The following is a 23,009-nucleotide window of genomic DNA, read 5'->3' on the forward strand; positions in this document are numbered from 1 at the left end:
GTTATGCCACAGAACATGACAGCAACGATTGGCATTGTCCCAAAGCTTGCATATCACTTAATTTTTTTTTTTGGTCACTTTGTTTATATATATACTACTGTTGAAGTTCTGATAACATCTGCTGTGTGCAATTAATTTTTATCCAAGTCTTTTTACCTCAGAAAGTCCAATGACCTAAACTTGTTGGGTTATATTATTTTAATAAACCTGTTTTATGTTTAGAAACATGTGGTCTCAATATCAGAAATTAAACAAAGTGTTGTTATAGTTGTTAAAAACAGTAAAGTGAAGAGTGCTACAGCAGTAATTCATAAATGTGAGAATCTTATTACATTAAATTACATTTAATGTATCGGAATAATTTAATGTAATAAGATACATTTAATGCATCTGAAGTTTTTTGTTTACATAACTGATGTAAATAAATACTCTACGTACATCAGTTACACATATGCTAAACATGACTGCTTAAAATTGTTACTGAATCATTACATGCATCTATAAGTGAGGATGGCAAAATGGGACATTCATTTACAATATAAGAGTATTCTAAAATCAACACATTACATGTATATGATTGGGATATGCCTGTACTTTCATTGATAACCCTCATAACAGTCTTCTTTTTCTTTCATGTACACCTCAGTTCCACAGGACCTCAAAAATTTGATACTCCGCATCTTATTCACGAGTACAAGAACTATGTAATATCGTGCCCCACCAATTTTACTTTTCCTTCTCCTGGTATACCTGAGTTACACCCACTTTGGCCACTGCTAAATATTCTGTCTTCTGAAAATTTATATTAAGTCATCCCAATTCATATACCTGTATTAACTTTTTCTGTTGTATATTATGTTTTCATCTTATATGCTACATCATCTCTGTCTTGGCATATTATTACCTTTTGTATGAAATGCATCAGTTGCCCCAAACTGGAACACCTATACAACTACAGGATAATATATCCCGATCTGCACATTATCTAAATAAATTTTTAAAAAAAAGTTGAAAGACATTCTGCATCTCTGCTTTAGCTATTTTGTTGTTCTAAATTCTACTCAAATCGTTTGTCCAACTTTAACCTTCATCAGTTAAATAAGTAGTCCACCATTCACTCTAGGATTTTTTACAACATTTCAGAGATGGATAATTGGCATAGAGTCATATGCCTTTTCTACGTCTATATGAACTAGATAGTGTTCTTGTCTTTTTGTACTCATGGAATCTTCTGAAATGGCTCTGGTCTGCTGATGGATTTCATGCTGGCCTGGTTGGCTGAGTAGTTAGCATATCCCCCTCTCCAACCAACAGGCTGTGGATCTGAATCTTGCTGTGGACATGAATGTTTGTGATTGTCTTTAGATGGGAGATGAATTTCATCATCCAGTGAGAGACTACAGTTCCACTTACCAGATGCCTGAAGTGGCATGAAAAGTTCCATGTTGGTCTCTAGAGCAGGGTTTCTGGAGCAGGTGAAAAATACCAAACAATACATATATATATAATCCTTAACCCACCAAACTTTCATGAGTGGGAACTACATAAAATCTACTTCCTCCTCTAATTATTCAAATCCTTCTTATTTCTCTTTGTGAATGGCCAAAAATACAAATTAAATTCCAGTCCTCTACTTCTGTAAATTGATTAAATAATTTTAAGTTCAATGCCACTTACCTTAATGATGTGATGCACCCATCTTATGTCTGATTTTTACATAAACCATTTTCCTGAACCCCCTTTCTATTCAACTAACTTACACGTAGATGATATAATGTCCCATTTACAAAATATAACGGTAGCATTTTTCTTGGCTCCTTGTCATATGTCTTTTTCCCAAATCTACAAAATTTTAACAGAGATCCTTATTATATTCCTGCCATTTGTCAACTATTTAGCTTCACGTGAATATATCTTATCTCAACAAGGATTTGAGATTCTTTCATAATTATCATAGTAATTTATTTCTCTTTTTGTAGACGGATACTATAAGAGTTCTGCTCAAATCATTATATCAACCATCAGAACATTTTTGTGGTTCAGCCATCGTAAATCTTTTACTCATCCTTATCAAATATCATCTACTCCAGCTGCCTTTCACTTCCTACATTTATTTCCATGCCATGATCATTGTTATGATTATGACAACCAGATGCTTGGATTTCATTACCAAAGAAAATACAAAATCCTGTAATGTGGCATTTGACATGTATATTTGTATCAATGCAGATTTTGCATAAAACTTTTGACTTCTCATGTTAGATGATTCCTAAAAAAATTTTTCTTTCTATTATTTTGAGATAAAACCATCAGAAAATTGTACTGCGTTTATCTACAATAAAACTGCCAATTTTTTTTGTAGGTTTATGAGTTTATGGAATATTCTAAGTGGAATCATGTTATATGCTATACAGAATCAGTTACATTCCAGTCTTCTAAAAGTGTATATATCTAAAAATTGTATTGTTTCTTTTCAAACTGATTAAATATGATTGTTTTCAATAGAAGTACTCTCTAGAAATTCTTAATTTTTATTTACATGTATTGGATTCACATACTTAGTTTTTACTTCTAATGGGAAGCTAATGCCAACATCCCCAGATTTTCATGATTTCTTTTATTTTTCACAATTTCTGTGTAATTTCTCATTATTTCCTTTATGGTTTTTGTGATTTATTTTATGTTATTTCCTGTAGTTTCTTTCTGTTCCATTTGTGGTGAGTTCTTTCATCTCCTTCTATTTCCTTTGTTCCATTTCTGTAATTTTCTTTGTTGCACTTTTCACAATTTCTTTTGCATTATTTCATGTGATGCATTATTTGCATTAGTTCATATTCTTTGTTTTGTTTCCTGCGATTTTTTCATAATGTTTCATGATAATCAAGTGTAGTGATTAATATTTTTATCCTAAATTCAATACAGTGAACCTTGCACTATAATGAACTCTGCCTCTGGTCCCTAGTGTGTTTCAGATTAGTAAGCTTTTACTATACATATGCAAGTATGAAGCATCCATGTCCATAATGGGATTCAAATGCACATAAGTTATTGTAGGTGAGACACTTTTAACATTTAAAAGCACCAGATCCTGGATTGAATTTCATATTGAAAAGAATAACATGTAAGAAAGTTTTAAAGCGAATAAAAGTTGAGCAGCTCTCAGATGTGAACTGTAGACTAAAATACAGAAATATTATTGAAAAGAAAATGAAAGAGTTTGAGAACAGGGATCAAACCTTGGAGATTCAGTGGCAAACTCTGAAGGAAACATTGATTGATTCTGCCAGAGAGGCATGTGGTGAGGTTGTGTGCAAGGATAAAAAAATCAGAACTCCCTGGTGGACACAGGAAGTTAAAGAGGCAGTGAAGGAAAAGAAGAAAGCATATCAAAAGTTCCTGGCAAATAAGTCAGCTTTTACTCTTACAGAATACAGAGACAAATGTAAGAAAGCTAAACAGTGTGTAAAACTGGCTAAACAAAAGTCATGGGAGGACTTTGGCAAGAATATAGAAAATAAATATCAAGAAGGTGGCAAAATATTCTGGAGGTTGTTGAAGAAGCTTAGGAATGGAGGAAAGTGTGCTGTAAAAGGAATTAGAGATGATAAAGGTGAAATGAAAACAGGAGAAAAAGATATCCTTGAAGTATGGAGTAATTACTTTGAAAAACTGCTAAATGAAACAAGCAGTGATGACAGCACAGTGGTAAAAAACACTGACCAGGCATGCAGTCAGGAATACATATCCATACTTGAAGTAGAAAAAGCCATCAAAGGCTTGAAATGTGGAAAGGCAGCAGGAGTAGATGATATTCGACCAGAAATGCTGAAGTATGGTGGTATAAGAGTCTTACAGTGGCTGCACTGCATAGTTCAGAAAGCCTGGACAGAGGGACGAATTCCCGATGATTGGAGTAAAGCTCTCATAGTACCCATATATAAAAAGGGAAATAAGACTGAATGTGAGAATTACAGAGGTATTTCCCTACTGAGTGTTCCTGGCAAGATCTATGCAAGTATACTTGAGAAACGGTTGAGAAGAATTGTGGAAGAAAAGCTTGGTGAAGAACAAGCTGGATTCAGGCCAAATAGAGGCTGTCAAGATCAGATCTTCACTTTACGACAAATAGTTGAGAAAGCATGGGAATATAACAAAGATCTGTATTTAAGTTTTGTCGATTTGGAAAAGGCATATGACAAGGTGCCAAGAGAGAAGCTATTCAATACGCTGCAGTTATATGGTGTCAATGGGGCATTATATCAAGCAATACTTAGTCTTTATTTGAGTTGTGAGTCAGCAGTTAGAATTGAAGGAAGTTCAGGAAGATGGTTTAATGTTAAATCTGGTGTGAGACAAGGTTGTACATTATCCCCTCTGTTATTCATTATCTATATGGATCACATTATGAAGGAATGTGGTATTAAACCTGATATCAAAATTGGAGATGTTAATGTCAGCTCTTTGCTTTATGCGGATGATGTTATACTTCTAAATAAATCCGCTACAAGTCTGCAAGATTCTCTGACTAAATTGAATAGCTGTTGTAATAGATATGGTATGAAAGTCAGCAATAAAAAGACAAAGACAATGAAAATAGGCAGAATCATTGAAAATGTCAACTGTGTTGTGAATGGAGAACCTGTGGAACAAGTAAAACATTTCAGCTACTTAGGCACAATTTTTACTGAAGATGGTAAACTAAATATAGAAATAGACAACAGAATCAGCAAAGCTGGTATCGTGGGAAGTCAATTGAATATATTCATATGGAATAAGAGAGAAATTAGTCGGAACACTAAATTAGTGTTCCGACTAATTTAACTTATGGATCTGAGAGCTGGGTCAGAAGTAAAACACTTGACCAAAGACTAGAGACCGCAGATATGAGAGTCCTGAGAAAGATTAGAGGCGTGAACAGATGGCATCAATGGCAATATCATATTAAAAATGAGGATATTAGGAAAGAACTTGACATTGTCAGCATCGAGGAATGCATTAGCAGAGCTAATCTCAGATAGTATGGTCACTTAAATAGAATGGGAGAGGAAAGATTAGCAAAACAAGTGTTCTCTGCCAGGTTGGCAGGAAAACGACCCAGAGGAAGACCAAGATATAGGTGGATTGATACGGTACAAAGTGCCTTAGATGATAGAAATATAAGATCTGATAATGTTGGAGTCTTGACAAGTAACAGACTGATTTGGAGGAAAATTGTAGATAGGAAGTTAGTAATGATGTAATTTTTTCATGTAGTACTGTCATATCCTGTACACCCCTTGAGGGTACATGGCAGGAATTTGATGATGATGATGATGATGATGAGATCCTGGATGCATCAAATTATAATATAGAAGAGAATTACGTATTAAGCAACTAGAACAAAATATAACTGAATCGACTATTTTGACTGGCAATAGCAAAGGAAGAAGATGTATTAATAGAATTCTTGATATCAGTACAAGTCTAGTTCAAAAGATTGCTATTTCCTGTTTGTCCAACCTCTCGCATATCTCTATAGCAACATGGACAGCTAAAAGCTTAATATTGAATGTAATTATATGTGAATTAAATTATTAAATGAAATCCATTTGTATAAATGATACGGTGCAAGTCAATATGAACTTGTGCTTGACACTATCACTACTGTGAATTGGTAGAAGCCCTAGCTAAGGTTAAATGAACAAAATAATTTGCTTACTTTTTTTTTACTAACATTTCAGTGTATAGCATGCCCATGCTTTACAGATCTTCGCTTGGAGACTTGCCAAAAATAGTCGATTCATGCTGAAGGGGAGAAAGAAATGAAGGACATACGAATTGTTTGCCAACATGCGAAATCACGTGTTTTATAGGTAAAAATTTCCAACTGTTATACAAGCAACATAGGTAACTACAATGATCATAAAAGAGAAGTTAATTTTCCGACATGTAATAATAAACAACTCATCCGAGAAGACAGATTGATTACCCTATTATTGGAATGGATTCTCCTTCTGTTGACATGCGCAGAAGTGTCAAAGGGTCTCTAATCTGTGGGCGTACCATACTTTTATTTCACACTAAGAATCACTCAAAATTGAGAACTTACCATCAAGTGCAGATGTAAATAACTAAGCGAGCTAAGGCACCCAACAGCATCTATGGAAGCCCCAGTTATCTAATCAGTTGGTCACAAGAATTCCAAGTGTGCTCTCGTAATTGTGTCCCGACAAAAGATGCCTGACAATTCATGCCAGAAAATTGGTGGTGTACCTGTAGTTATTGTAATCAGAATTTTTCAATGTGAAAAAGAGCAAAGGATGGCAAATCTTACTGTGAACCATCCCCCTGTAAAATCAGAAAATGGTAGTATAAAAGTATACAGAAGAAAAATTTGGCATGTATGTTTGAAAATTTGAGAAGTGAAACAGAAAGAAACAATTCAAGAACCATATAAAATTAGAGAACTTTGGGGGGAGGGGGCAACAAGACCTAGAAACAGCAAGTAGTTTTCTACTTTAACAAACAAACACTATCCAACATTACATATAGTATTTAACTTTTTAGTTAATACTAAAAACGGATCTTATAAAAATTAGTTAGCTAATATACCTTAGAGTTTAAAAACTGTAATGAAAAATTTATAACTTATATACTTTACAACTAAATTTCAGTGTACTTATGTACAGTGAAATCTTTATAGATGAACCCTACATTTAACAGCAACAAAAAATACCTCATGTGTTCCAGGTGGGATACTTCCATATTCATTTGTTTCAGGATGCATGAATCCGCCTCTCTGAATACTCTATTAATTATAGCAACGCAATAAAAATTTAACAAATTAAACTCAACATAATAAATACAAAAAAATAAACTGATTTCTGAAACAGCAAAACGTAAAGCAAATGTTTTTTTATTAGCAGAACAGAAAGCAAAAAGTACACTTTAAGATTATTCATCATTAGTGTCAAAAAAAAAAAAAAATCATGTATAAATTAGGATTAACAAACTACACATACTATACAAAAACAGAATTATTCCTTAATAGTTGTTTTTGATGTAGTGCTTTATATCGGTATTTTTAAGCATATATATATTTGGTCTATCAGGTCTTGCGATGGGTAGCCCTCTATCTCCTGCAAGTGCTGACTTGTTTATGGAGAAGTTTGAAAAAGACATCTTGTCACAATTAGATCCAAAACCATCAGTATGGTGGAGATACGATGATATTTTTATCATATGGAAACATACAGAAGCAGAACTATTTGAATTCCTAACTAAAATCAATTCATGTCATCAAAATGTCAAGTTTATCTTAGAACTCGAAGGGGAAAAGGAAATTACCGTTTTTAGACATCTTAATCACAAAACAAATGGATGGCAATATTGACCTAAAGGTTTACTGCAAACCACCCACACTGACCGTTACCTGCATCTTGCTTCATCGCATCACATTTCACAAAAGTTGAGTAATATACATATGTTGAAAAAAGAGAGCAATTTGCATCACAAGAGTTATAAAACTTTAAAAGATGAATTAGACCTCATCTTCAAAACTCTAACAAACAATGCTATCCAAAAAATTTCATAAATAAGCTTCTTTTCTCCAAATGGAAACCAACTCAAGAAACCCACTATAGATCTTCAATTTCCATTCCTTTTGCCGGAACTGTTTCACAGAAAATTGCTAAAATGCTCAAACCTTATGAGATCCGTGTGGCTTTCAAACCAATAAAGACAATCCGCAACTTGTTAAGATCACCGAAGGACAAAAATTCTTTCTATAAACATCCTGAAGTTTACACCATTCCCTGCTCTTGTGGTTTAAATTATATAGGACAAACTTCTAGAAGTCTAGAGATACGAAAAAAAAGAACATATCGGGGATATTAATAACAACAGAGAAGACAATTCTGGTTTGGCATTCCATTTTTCTAACACCAATCATAACATCAAATGGGATAAAAGTACTATGCCAAACTTGGAAGATTTTCATTCCCGCAACATCAAAGAAGGTGCAGTAGTTATCCGTTCAAGAGGCAGACTGAACAGAAACCAAGGATGACATATGGAAAAGTCTCATAAGATCACTCAACACATTAGAGTTCAATTTTGCTGCCAATTATAGATCGCAAATGTATAATGATGACTGATAACATACATGCTCCATGCGTTTGATGTAGCATTTTATTTGAATTTAGATAATATTTAACATTCATTTATGTTTTAACCTGATATCCTTAGCTTGTTTTTGATCTTTTTTAAGCTGTTTTGTCACATTTTGTATGTCCAGACTAAGCCAACGGTCAAGTCAGCAAAACTAATAGGTTATTACTTTACAATAAAAAAACCTCCGACAAGTTAAACCCAGTTTATATGTGTTTTGTATATATCAGTGGTAGTAAAGAATATTACAATATATATTTGGTGTTATCCATACATTTTGCTTATGCAAAAAATGGCAATTAGCTTTTTTTCTTCTGAGCAAGTGAAACAGAATCTGACAAATCATGTGCAAGTAGGGTTACAAGAAACAACTGAAATTCAGTTTTCATGATTCAAAAAAATTATATCTTTCGCACAGAAAACCTACTGGATGACCTTTATTTTTTAATCAGTCTTGTCTTAGAGGTAGTTTCTCTACCTCTGAGGCAAGAAAACCAACCAAAATACGAAGCTAGATGTTAAATATAAGAGTTTCAAGGAAAAAAAAAAAATGTATCTGACATGAATGAATCACAGAAAACACCTATGGAAATAAAGTATAGCTGACATGACATCTTGATGTCCTTCAAACCTCAATATTTGAAGAACTGTTAAACTAGTCAGAATCTTATCAAGTGATAGGATAGAGTGAATATATTTACTCTGATTTCAATTACATGATCTAGTATTAGAACAATCATGATATGATTATTCTAATTATGATCAAATTAGATATAATTTAATATAATATATATAAAATAATATATAATTTAATGATACATATAATATATAATTGATATAATTTGATTTAATATGATTAAATCAAATGAGAATAATCATAATATGATTACTCTAATACTAGATCATTATATGATCTATTATTAGCATAATAGACTTATGTTGTCAAGTTCTAATAAATACCATATTTACTCTAATATAATTTGCCCTCGCATATATCTAGCACCTTTGATTTTTCCTTTACGAAAAAAGAAATTAAAAAGTTTAGCATACAGTTCGCACAAAAACAGTTTAAAACTTTAAGAAATAGATAGCGAATGCTGTTACGGCAGTTTCAGATATTTTCAAATTTGGTTGAAGTGAATCAGCATTTCAACTCAACATCATGGGTTTTGCCTTTTTTGCTGAGTCATGCAATCTTTTGTAATACCATTCATATGCATAGAGATGGAAGGAACCAGTAGAGGAAATGTGGGAGGGAGAGCATTGACTTCTACTCTATCTTGGATTGCATGGGGATGGGTTAAAATTAAGAGACCATCATCAGAACTTTTGTGCAACTGGATTTTGAGAGCTTGGGATATGATTCTGCCATAATTAATTGATTGATTTAATTACATAAGCATTGTAGCTAAAAAAAAAATTCAAATATATCATGTGATGAGGTTGAGAGGCTGATCGCATAAATAACGTTGATAATTAAAATTTAAATACATTCATTTTATAAATAAATATGAGCAATTATAAATTACAATGAATACTGAGGATTGAATTATAAACATCAAGTTCGTTTTTTTTTTTTTTTCTGAAAAACTTTAGTTTCCGAAAATCCCCGCATATCTCGCACCATGATTATTTAACTTTAATTTGGGGAAGAAAGTGTTATATTCGAATAAATATAGTATGCTAAATATAAGAAAATATTTAAGAAGTGAATTCAGAGAAGATTATTTTTTTCTTTTGCACATACCTCAAGCTCCTTTTCAGTAATAAGATCCATCACGAGTTGTTTTGCATACTGAAAAAGAAAAATAAGTCGGTGTTGGAAATAATGCTTATAAAACAGAAAAATGATTAATATATGCAATGATTATATTTATAAATTTTGGGACACAAAAACACACGTGTATTTTCAGTAATCAATTATTTATTTGATTTTATTGATTACTAATGAAATAAAACTTGACATTTCGACCCCTGTATTGAGGTCATCATCGGAAGTATACAAGTGTATAAGGAACCAAGCTACATGCTCTAGCCCTGTATACCGGTAAACTAAATCTACGTAGTTAATTAATCCTTTTTCCTAGCCTGACCTCTAGTGATAAAAAAATAAAAATAAATAAATCATCATCATCATCATCATCAAATTCCTGCCATGTACCCTCAAGGGGTGTACAGGATATGACAGTACTACATGAAAAAAATTACATCATTACTAACTTCCTATCTACAATTTTCCTCCAAATCAGTCTGTTACTTGTCAAGACCCCAACATTATCAGATCTTATATTTCTATCGTCTAAGGCACTTTGTACCGTATCAATCCACCTATATCTTGGTCTTCCTCTGGGTCGTTTTCCTGCCAACCTGGCAGAGAACACTTGTTTTGCTAATCTTTCCTCTCCCATTCTATTTAAGTGACCATACCATCTGAGATTAGCTCTGCTAACGCATTCCTGGATGCTGACAATGTCAAGTTCTTTCCTAATATCCTCATTTTTAATATGATATTGCCATTGATGCCATCTGTTCACGCCTCTAATCTTTCTCAGGACTCTCATATCTGCGGTCTCTAGTCTTTGGTCAAGTGTTTTACTTCTGACCCAGCTCTCAGATCCATAAGTTAAAATTGGTTTGAACACAGTCTTGTATACAGCTAATTTAGTGTTCCGACTAATTTCTTTTTTATTCCATATGAATTTATTCAATTGACTTCCCACGATACCAGCTTTGCTGATTCTGTTGTCTATTTCTATATTTAGTTTACCATCTTCAGTAAAAATTGTGCCTAAGTAGCTGAAATGTTTTACTTGTTCCACAGGTTCTCCATTCACAACACAGTTGACATTTTCAATGATTCTGCCTATTTTCATTGTCTTTGTCTTTTTATTGCTGACCTTCATACCATATCTATTACAACAGCTATTCAATTTAGTCAGAGAATCTTGCAGACTTGTAGCGGATTTATTTAGAAGTATAACATCATCCGCATAAAGCAAACAGCTGACATTAGCATCTCCAATTTTGATATCAGGTTTAATACCACATTCCTTCATAATGTGATCCATATAGATAATGAATAACAGAGGGGATAATGTACATCCTTGTCTCACACCAGATTTAACATTAAACCATCTTCCTGTACTTCCTTCAATTCTAACTGCTGACTCACAACTCAAATAAAGAATAAGTATTGCTTGATATAATGCCCCATTGACACCATATAACTGCAGCGTATTGAATAGCTTCTCTCTTGGCACCTTGTCATATGCCTTTTCCAAATCGACAAAACTTAAATACAGATCTTTGTTATATTCCCATGCTTTCTCGACTATTTGTCGTAAAGTGAAGATCTGATCCTGACAGCCTCTATTTCGCCTGAATCCAGCTTGTTCTTCACCAAGCTTTTCTTCCACAATTCTTCTCAACCGTTTTTCAAGTATACTTGCATAGATCTTGCCAGGAACACTCAGTAGGGAAATACCTCTGTAATTCTCACATTCAGTTTTATTTCCATTTTTATATATGGGTACTATGAGAGCTCTACTCCAATCATCGGGAATTCGTCCCTCTGTCCAGGCTTTCTGAACTATGCAGTGCAGCCACTGTAAGACTCTTATACCACCATACTTCAGCATTTCTGGTCGAATATCATCTACTCCTGCTGCCTTTCCACATTTCAAGCCTTTGATGGCTTTTTCTACTTCAAGTATGGATATGTATTCCTGACTGCATGCCTGGTCAGTGTTTTTTATCACTGTGCTGTCATCACTGCTTGTTTCATTTAGCAGTTTTTCAAAGTAATTACTCCATACTTCAAGGATATCTTTTTCTCCTGTTTTCATTTCACCTTTATCATCTCTAATTCCTTTTACAGCACTCTTTCCTCCATTCCTAAGCTTCTTCAACAACCTCCAGAATATTTTGCCACCTTCTTGATATTTATTTTCTATATTCTTGCCAAAGTCCTCCCATGACTTTTGTTTAGCTAGTTTTACACACTGTTTAGCTTTCTTACATTTGTCTCTGTATTCTGTAAGAGTAAAAGCTGACTTATTTGCCAGGAACTTTTGATATGCTTTCTTCTTTTCCTTCACTGCCTCTTTAACTTCCTGTGTCCACCAGGGAGTTCTGATTTTTTTATCTTTGCACACAACCTCACCACATGCCTCTCTGGCAGAATCAATCAATGTTTCCTTCAGAGTTTGCCACTGAATCTCCAAGGTTTGATTCCTGTTCTCAAACTCTTTCATTTTCTTTTCAATAATATTTCTGTATTTTAGTCTACAGTTTACATCTGAGAGCTGCTCAACTTTTATTCGCTTTAAAACTTTCTTACATGTTATTCTTTTCAATATGAAATTCAATTTTATCCTGCTCAAGACTAAATAGTGATCACTTCCAATTTCAAATCCTCTGTACACTCTGGTGTCCTGCACCAGGGAGAAAACATCACTATCAACAATAACATAGTCAATGAGACTTTTCTTATTCCTAGCCTCTTCTCTCCATGTGAATTTGTGCACATTTTTATGTTGGAACATGGTGTTAGTAATAACCAGTCCATGTCCTGAGCAGAAATCCAACAGATATTTGCCATTATTATTAGCTTTGCTCTTTTCTCCAAATTTTCCCAAAATATTTTTGTATGTCTCACAATCATTTCCTACTCTACTATTTAGATCCCCAACAAGGACCAACTTTTCCTTTTTCATTGTGTCAGTTGCTTTTTCTAAAGCCTCAAAAAATTCCTCCACTTCTACCTTAGTAGAACCTTCTGTGGGACCATAGGCACAAATAAGTCTCATTGTCCAGTTCCCCATTCTCATATTTGCCCACATTACTCTACTTGAGACTGACTGCCATTCAAGAAGATTAGCCTCGTATTTTGTGTTGAATACTATGGCTACTCCTTCTTTTCCTTGATTGTTATTGCCTGAATATAACATTTTGTATTTATTGCTCAGAAAGATCTCACCAGTTTTGGTCTTTTTTGTTTCAGTCACCCCTATTATGTCGATCTGGTACTTATCTAATTCCTCAGCTAGCTCCATTTCTTTGCCATTCAGGCTTCTTACGTTGACAGTACCGATCTTTAACTCTGGTGATGTTGAGTTGGGGTTTGTTTTCAGATTTGTTCCAGTAGCTGACTTTTCGCTGTTCGCCCTGGTTCCCTGGCGAAAACAACGGGGGCCTTGTTTAACCGGGCGACGCCCCAGCCGGCATGAAATTTTGTCATGTTGTACCATCATTTTTTATTTTGGTTTAACCAATAAGAATACAATTTGGTCGGCTAAATCCCAAATTGCCAGCCCATCCTCGTTCGTTCAGTATCAAAGTAGATACCCAACAGGGTGCACCACGAGAAGGTGAGGATTGGACATTAGGTCAGAAGCCCTGGTCGGTTCTCCGCATTCCTTTAAAGGCTATGTGGAGGTCTCCTCTCAGTTATACAGCTTTGACCCTTAAGCACCCCAAAATAAATAAATAAATATATAAAATAAAAAATAAATTAATAATAATAAATAAATTAAAAAATATAAATACAACTACAATAAACTGCTAAAGTCCTCATGTATTAATATTCTTCTGGATTTGTACAGTTCTGATTGTTATAATATGATTTCTTTCAGTTGCTGTTGAATGTTACAAACACTTCACCGGGTTATCTTCTTGTAGTGGGATTTTTCTATGGCTAGTTTAGGTTGTAGATGGGTCCCTCCACATTCTTGAAATGGTTAGGCCATCATTTTTGTTGAGATTTGGGTTGTGTTTGAGCATTTCACATGACTCTTTAAATTTTCTCTCAAACCAGGTTTTGGTGCAGTGTAGGGACTTGGTATTTTTCCAATCAATTCTGTGGTGTGGTTTGGAGTGCATGGTCAGAAAGGCCGGTTTTCCCAAAATGGAGGTATTAATGTGTCATTTTGTGTTCGTCTTGTCTGATTGGGATAGTTCGCCCTGTTTCCCCCTATGTATGGTATGTTACATGTGCATTGTATTTTGTATACCCCTGGGTGTACAAGATGTGGAAGAGGGATAGTTCGCCCTGTTTCCCCCTATGTATGGTATGTTACATGTGCATTGTATTTTGTATACCCCTGGGTGGGCTAGATGTGGAAGAGGATCTTTAGAAGAACTGAGTAGGTGTCTTAACTTGTTTGGGGGTTTAAAGGTGGTTTTAATGTTGTATTTGCGTGGTGTTCTGTCTAATTTTTCAGAAATGCCTCTAACATAAGGAATAGCAATAGCATTCCTGAAATCTTTTTTGTTCTTACTGGTATCTTTATGGAGGATCTTGCGAATAGTTTTTTTATTGTATCCATTTTTTATAAATGTTTGGTTGATGATCTTGTATTCCTGGTTTAGAGCTTGTTCATTAGAACAAATTGTTAGAGCTCTGTGTTTAAGGGTGCTTATGACACCTAGTTTTTGTGTTGGGTGGTGATAAGAATTTTTGTGTATGTATTGGCCTGTGTGTGTGTGTGTGTGTAGGCTTGCGGTAAACTGAGAAGGAGAGACAGCCAGAGGGAAGACGTGTGACAAGTGAGTCTAGGAAAGGAAGAGTTTTTTTTTTTTTTTCATTTCAATGCTGAATTGGATACATTTGTGTTGTTTGTTTTAATAAATTTTATTAAAACAAATAACACAATTGTTTGTTTTAATTTTTTAACAAACAAACAACACAAACTACTATTTTATTTATTTATTTTTATATCACTAGAGGTCAGGCTAGGAAAAAGGATTAATTAACTATATAGATTTAGCTTACCGGTATACAGGGCTAGAGCATGTAGCATGTAGCTTGGTTCCTTATACACTTGTATCCTTCCAATGATGACCTCGATACAGGGGTCGAAACGTCAAGTTTTATTTTATTAGTAATCAATAAAATAATCTGTTCAACATGTGTGTTTTTGTGTCCCTAAATTTATAAATATGAATGCTGATATCCTTAAAAGAAAGAATATGCAATGATTACATTTGGATCAATATCATAACATAGAACCTTGGTATAAATCAGAAGCCAACTTTTTATGGGATAAAGTTGAGATAAAGTTACTGCTGACAGTGATATCTTAACACTGGTTCAGGATACGAGAGGAAGCAGGGAATTTGAAATAGGAAGTAATCACCAGTTAGTTTTGAGCAGAATAAAATGAATATTATGTGGAAAAGAAAAATGAGTAAAAAAAGTCTTTTAAAGATGCCAAGTAGTGTAAAGACAAATTGTAGATTCAAATGTACAAATATTTTAGAGGGGAAAATGAAATAATTATAAATCAAGTCATATATCTAAGACTCAGTGGCAAACCTTGAAAAGAACATTGGCCGATTCAGCCAAAGACAAATGCGGTAACATTGAAAAGGTGAATACTACTGATATTCTGATACTGATAAAGAGGAAAAAGCCAGAAAGCAAGCAAGAGCAGTTCTGCATTTTAAAGAATTTCGCAGCTGTTAACCATGTAATAAAGCTCTTTTCGGGATGAGCAGTACTCAGCTTTCAAAAGTTTCTGTGCTTTGGTATACAGTAAATGAATGGTTAAGTGGGTTAAGGTCATACAAGTTAACGGAAAAATTAAACATATGAAACCATTCCTTATCTAGTGATTTCAGGGTACATTATTAAACGCATATTGCTTCAACCCTCAGTAACAATGCAGTAAAGAAAAATGACACTTCTTGAAAGAATTTGGCAACTGTTGAATCAGGCATGAACCTAGGTGAGTTTTGTTTGTTTCGGTATGAAAGATTCACAGTAAATTTGAATTAGAGATGCTGACTGTCAGAAAAGAGTATTTATATGACATAAAAATTGCGGCAACAATAAATAACCTCGTCTCAACTACAACAAAGGAGGATTTAGATTACTGCCACCTCCTGTTAAAAATATAAACCAGCACTAAGAGACTGTCTCTTAGTGCTGGTTTATATTTTTGTAATCAATAGGCAGTTATTGAGAGGTTAATATTACTACATATTTCACCAATGAAATTTTATATTTTCATGGTCTGTGAATTTTCTTCAAAGAGTATGAATATCTGCAAGAAACTAAACATGATGGCAAGCCTCCGAAAAGAAGGAACACTATTATGATTCCTGGAAGAATAAAATACTGCATCATGTTAAATATATAAGTCTACACAGTCTTGCCATAAATACTGTTAAAACTGTCACACACCCAAACGCTGGTCACAGAATTGTGCAGCCCAGTTCCGCTAGTGGCATTGTGCACAACCAACATTCAGGTGTTTATTAGTTGAGAGAGAAAACGAGCTATCTAGCTGTACAGGTTAACATAGAGTGAAGAGATTAGGAAAACCGTGTAGCTCTAATAGCACTTCACAAAGCTGGAATGCAAAGAGCCACGTTATTTTCAGTACGATAAAAAACACTTGGAATCAGTAGGATGTTTGTGTATCAGACTACTACCTACTATAATGATAAAGAAGATGTATCTGACATTCCAAGAACAGGTCGACCATGCTGTGTTAGGACACAACAGCTTGTAAAGGGTTTGAAGGCATACATCCATAGTAATCCTCTGAGAATGCAGAAAGTGATTTCGCAACAGATGAACATTTTGCAGAGAATGATATCACGTAGGCTAAATGATGACCTGGGAATGAGAGCCTATCGTCGTTTTACGGGACACTTCCAAACACCACAACTTATGCAGCAGAGTGATAAAATCAAAGGCACTTCTCTGATGGCAGGCAAACAACAGATGTAGAGATATCCTCTTCAGAGATGAAAATTGAAGTCACTTAACTGCCAAAATGATCAGCTATACGCATGGTTTGTCCCATAGCACCTAGGCTTCAGAGAGGAATGTCATAACCCCACCAAAAGATGATTTGGTGGGGTTATGACATATCAGGGATATCCAAGTTGTATTTCTGCAAGAAAGGGATCAAAATCTCTGCCAAGTGTATCAAAACATCATGCTGGAACCTCTGGTACACACCCTGAACAACACCTCGTTTCATGGTAGGTGGTGGACCTTTCAACAGGACTCAGCCCCTGCACTTAAGGTGAGGACCACACAACATGGATTGAAGGTGAATATTCCAGACACATCATGATCTGATTGGCTATCTGGAAGTCCTGATCTAAATCCAATGGACTTTAAATTGTGGTTAGAGTTGAAAGAGTAGCCTGCAAGAAACAACACCCGAGCATTGCCAAACTGAAGGTGGATTTGGAGTATGCAGTGGCAGTGTTTCCTTTGGATGTTGTGCGTGCAGCCATCGATATGTGGCCTCACAAACCTCAGCCATTCAGGAAAGCAAAAGGGGTCATTTTGAACATTGAGTGCTGCTATATTCATGTTGTATGTAGTTTATATGTACAGAAAGCTGTACATGATTTACTGATAGATTAAAAGGTTTATGCACTTTTCAAGTTGTAATAATATTTATGGCTAGACTAGGTAGTGTTCAAATTATTTTTTATTTATGTAGTGATTTACATTAATTCTCTGTATAATAACAGTACTAATATTTCTGAACCAGAGAAATTATGAGGTCCGCACAGTGCATAGTCGACTGGCTATGCTCCTCACAACCATATGCCTGGGAAAGGAGTGTCCTGGGTTCGATTCCCCATCACTGATGTGAGGAGCTTAGGATCTTTCTCAGACATAGCTAAGTTAGCCGGTCTTGGACGTGAACTGCAGGGTTTTTCTCTCCAGTTTATCTGGGGGGTTTTCATCTCGCAACCAGGCAAACAGGACATGAGAACTCAACACCTCTACAGACATGGGATACACCAGGAGGCACAGGGCTAATCCTTGAGTATACGGTTGTGGTTACTTTTCTCTCTTTTTACTTTGCACCACAAAGTAAAAAGAGGGAAAAAGGAAGAAGAAGAGAAAAGATGACAAATATTCCAAGTCTGTTTTAGTCAATGAAGTCAAAAGACAATGAACATAATTCATAAACATAAATCCTTTAAGTAAAGGATTAAATCAAGAATAGAACTTTTTAGCATCTTTAATTTATAGTATAACCAAGTGAAATACCTTTCAACGATAGCATATTCTTTAAAATAATCTACCTTTAATAGAATTCAGCTCATAAGTATTTTTTATTTTTTAATTTTAGCAAACATTAGAACATTATTAGAGTTTATCAGGGTTTTCAGCACCAATATCCATTCCTCAAAAATCTAAAGAAACTGTGTTAACAACAAAAATTCTTGAATATACTGACCTCACACTTTTCAGGTTCACCTGATATTCTGAGAGCCTTTTCATGCAGTGTTTGTTGTGGTCCATCCTGAATCATTACCATTTTTACACCAGCCCGTTCCTATAAAAAGAAAGTGCATGTTAAATATCACTTCAAAAGAAATTAATTTCCTGTGTTGTTTTAAATAACATATCAAGTATGAACATTATCATTCACAAAAACATTGCAGTGAAACTTAATCATGTTTGTAGTCCACTCTCATACAACAGATGATTTAAAACAAAGCAGTGATGGTGGTGTTGTAGGCATGTAGATATAAATGAAAATAAATATAAAATAAAAATAAAATTCGGTGTTTCAATCAAGAATAATGAAGAGAACTCAAATAAATGAATTTTATCTGTTAGCAGCTGAATACCAGAATATGGTGAATTCCTCATTAAGAAACAGTTAACGATACTATTTGTATTTTGAGGAAACATGATTTAGTATAATTTTCAGTAGAAATACAATTAAAAAACAATTTATAAAATAAAATGCTTGATTAAAAAATGAATTTAAAGTTAAGCAAAATTCTCACAAATATCGATAATGATGCAAGGACATGATGCAATTAAACATTTAAATTTATTATTCAAATTTTTACTTATACCCCTCCCCTAGAATATTACAGTCCAAACAACCTTGGGGAGGAAAATCATTTTCATAAACTATTTATAAGGCAATTCAATTCCCGAACCTTTAGGATCTGAGAACTAAACAGAAAAATGCTTAAAACATGCTTATGATTCCCAACCCATACCACCCCTTGCAAATTCAAAAGAACAATTTAAATCTTATCAACAGAACTCAATATTGGGTTCTATATATTTTGGAAAAAATATCATCATGCACCGTTATAATCCATACGAAAATGTATATATCCAAGGATTATTTATATAAGAAAATATCCCTTATTTCTTAAAAATTGGCAAAAGAGCAGTTTAATTTTAGAAAATTATCTCATAGTCATGAAAGTTGTTAAAATGTGGATCATTTCTGAAAAGAAAGGCTGACTGACCAAATTAGTTAACTTTAGTATGTATACCAACACATAAATATCTGATTAATAAGGCATGTTTGATAAGGCAAAAACCATATATGACTGAAATATACAAAACGTCCTTATCCTATAGCATTAATAATAGTATAGGACAGCTAAAATATTATGGAAAAAGCCTTCTACTACCAGGTATTACAGTGACTGGTCAACAATTACAGGCATAAATGCACCAATTAAAATACACAAATCTTACAGTAAAGTTAAACTAAAGAAATTATATAGCACATAACAATAAAACTATTCTTCAAACTCTTCAAATTAAATGTAACCATTTAATTCCAGCAAAGGAACATTCCAATACCTCAGAATTCTTCAACAGACTACAAGGTTCCTATTCCTTATGTTTTTTGGTATCACTGAACCTATTTGTAGAATTTTGAAGAAATATCATCTCCCACATATTTTCCTATCAACAAAATTTCTCATCTGTTACCAACTACAAAAGACAAACTTTTGTCATCATCATCAGCAAATTCCTGCCATGTACCCTCAAGGGGTGTACAGGATATGATATACTACATGAAAAACTTACATCATTACTAACCTCCTACCAACAATTTTACTCCAAATCAGTCTGCTACTTGTCAAGAATCCAATATTATCAGATCTTATATTTCAATCGATTAAATTTCAAAGGATTAAACTAAATTTATTATATTATATTTCAATCGTCTAAGGCACTTTGTACCGTATCAATCCACCTATATCTTGGTCTTCCTCTCGGTCGTTTTCCTGCCAACCTGGCAGAGAACACTTGTTTTGCTAATCTTTCCTCGCCCATTCTGTTTAAGTGACCATACCACCTGAGATTAGCTCTGCTAACGCATTCCTGGATGCTGACAATGTCAAGTTCTTTCCTAATAACCTCGTTTTTAATATGATACTGCCATTGATGCCACCTGTTCACGCCTATAATCTTTCTCAGGACTCTCATATCTGAAGCCTCTAGTCTTTGGTCAAGTGTTTTACTTCTGACCAAGCTCTCAGATCCATAAGTTAAAATTGGTTTGAACACAGTCTTGTATACAGCTAATTTAGTGTTCCGACTAATTTCTTTCTTATTCCATATGAATTTATTCAATTGACTTCCCACGATACCAGCTTTGCTGATTCTGTTGTCTATTTCTATATTTAGTTTACCATCTTCAGTAAAAATTGTGCCTAAGTAGCTGAAATGTTTTACTTGTTCCACAGGTTCTCCATTCACAACACAGTTGACATTTTCAATGATTCTGCCTATTTTCATTGTCTTTGTCTTTTTATTGCTGACCTTCATACCATATCTATTACAACAGCTATTCAATTTAGTCAGAGAATCTTGCAGACTTGTAGCGGATTTATTTAGAAGTATAACATCATCCGCATAAAGCAAACAGCTGACATTAGCATCTCCAATTTTGATATCAGGTTTAATACCACATTCCTTCATAATGTGATCCATATAGATAATGAATAACAGAGGGGATAATGTACATCCTTGTCTCACACCAGATTTAACATTAAACCATCTTCCTGTACTTCCTTCAATTCTAACTGCTGACTCACAACTCAAATAAAGAATAAGTATTGCTTGATATAATGCCCCATTGACACCATATAACTGCAGCGTATTGAATAGCTTCTCTCTTGGCACCTTGATATATGCCTTTTCCAGATTGAAAAAACTTAAAATACAGATCTTTGTTATATTCCCATGATTTCTCAACTATTGGTTGTAAAGTGAAGATGTGATCCTGACATTATCTATTTGGCTTGAATCCAGCTTGTTCTTAACCAAGCTTTTCTTCAAAAATTCTTCTCAACCGTTTCTCAAGTATACTTGTATAAATCTTACCAGGAACACTCAGTAATGAAATTCCTCTTAATTCTCACATTCAGTTTTATTTCCCTTTTTATATAAGTGTACTATGAGAGCTATACTCCAATCATAGGGAATTCGTCCCTCTGTCCAAGCCTTTTGAACTATGCAGTGCAGCCACTGTAAGACCTTTATACCACCATACTTCAGATCGAATATCATCTACTCAGCTGCCTTTCTACATTTCAAGCCTTTCATGGCTTTTTCTACTTCAAATATAGATATGTATTCCTGACTGTATGCCTGTTGAGTATTTTTTACCACTATGCTATTACTCCTTGTTTCAATTAGCAATTTTTCGAAGTAATTACTCCATACTTCAAGGATATCATTTTCTTCTGTTTTCATGTCACTTTTCTCATCTCTAATTCCTTTTACAGCACCCTTTCCTCCATTTCTAAGCTTCTTCAACAACCTCCAGAATATTTTGCCACCTTCTTGATATTTATTTTCTATGTTCTTACTAAAATTCTCCCATGACTTTTGTTTAGCTAGTTTTACACAGTGTTTAGCTTTCTTACATTTGTCTCTGTATTCTCCAAGAGCACCAACTGACTTATTTGCCAGAAACTTTTGATATGCTTTCTTATTTTCCTTCAATCTCTCTTTAACTTTAACCACCATGGAGTTCTGATTTTTCTATCCTTGTAGAAAATCTCACCACATGCCTTGTTTAACCGGGCGAAGTCCCAACGTGAAATTTTGTCACGTTGTACCATCATTTTCTATATTGGTTTTCAACACTAAATACGAGGCTAATTTTCTTGATTGGCAGGCAGCCTCAAGTAGAGTGATGTGGGAAAATATCAGAATGGGGAATTGGACAATGAGACTTATTTGTGCCTATGATCCCACAGAAGGTTCTAGTAAGGTAGAAGTGGAGGAATTTTTTTGAGGCTTTAGAGAAAGCAACTGACACAATTAAAAAGAAAAAGTTGGATATACATAGCAGAGTAGGAAATGATTGTCAGACATACAAAAATATTTGGGGAAAAGAGCAAAGCTAATAATAACGGCAAATAGCTGTTGGATTTCTGCTCAGGACATGGACTGGTTATTACTAACACCATGTTCCAACATAAAAATTTGCACAAATTCACATGGAGAGAAGAGGCAAGGAATAAGAAAAGTCTCATTGACTATGTTATTGTTGATAGTGATGTTTTCTTCCTGGTGCAGGACACCAGAGTGTACAGAGGATTTGAAATTGGAAGCGATCGTTATTTAGTCTTGAGCAGGATGAAATTGAATTTCATATTGAAAAGAATAACATGTCGGAAAGTTTTAAAGCAAATAAAAGTTGAGCAGCTCTCAGATGTGAACAGTAGACTAAAATAGACAAAGATTATTGAAGAAAAAAAAATGAAATAGTTTGAAAACATGAACCAAACCTTGGAGAGTCAGTGGCAAGCCTTGAAGAAAACCCTGATTAATTCAGCCTGAGAGGCATGTGGTGAGGTTGTCTACAATGATAGAAAAATCAGAACTCCATGGTTAACTCAGGAGAAGAAAGCATATCAAAAGTTCCTGGCAAATAAGTCGGCTTTTGCTCTTAGAGAATACAGAGACAAATTTAAGAAAGCAAAATACTGTGTAAAACTAGCTAAACAAAAGTCATGGGAGGACTTTGATGAGAACATAGAAAATAAATATCAAGAAAGTGGCAAGATATTCTGGAGGTTGTTGAAGAAGCTTAGAAATGGAG

General features: G+C 34.3%; 1 protein-coding gene across 4 annotated transcripts in view; it reads right to left on the reverse strand.

The window, feature by feature from the left end:
• The window catches only part of LOC150103960 (far upstream element-binding protein 1-like), a 311,837-nt gene that overhangs the window by 140,274 nt on the left and 148,554 nt on the right, over window positions 1–23,009 (reverse strand). For all 4 annotated transcript variants that reach the window (XM_090397206.1, XM_090397205.1, XM_090397203.1 and 1 more), the window contains 3 exons: window positions 18,366–18,464; window positions 9,896–9,943; window positions 6,716–6,787 (listed from right to left, as the gene is read on the reverse strand). In XM_090397206.1, coding sequence (XP_090253332.1) covers window positions 6,716–6,787; window positions 9,896–9,943; window positions 18,366–18,464 — 219 coding nt within the window. The remainder of the gene's footprint in view (window positions 1–6,715; window positions 6,788–9,895; window positions 9,944–18,365; window positions 18,465–23,009) is intronic.

This window comes from Typopeltis vanoorti, chromosome 8 (assembly GCF_054136105.1).
Source record: "Typopeltis vanoorti isolate ZY-2024b chromosome 8, IOZ_Tvanoo_1.0, whole genome shotgun sequence".
Lineage (NCBI taxonomy): Eukaryota > Metazoa > Arthropoda > Arachnida > Uropygi > Thelyphonidae > Typopeltis > Typopeltis vanoorti.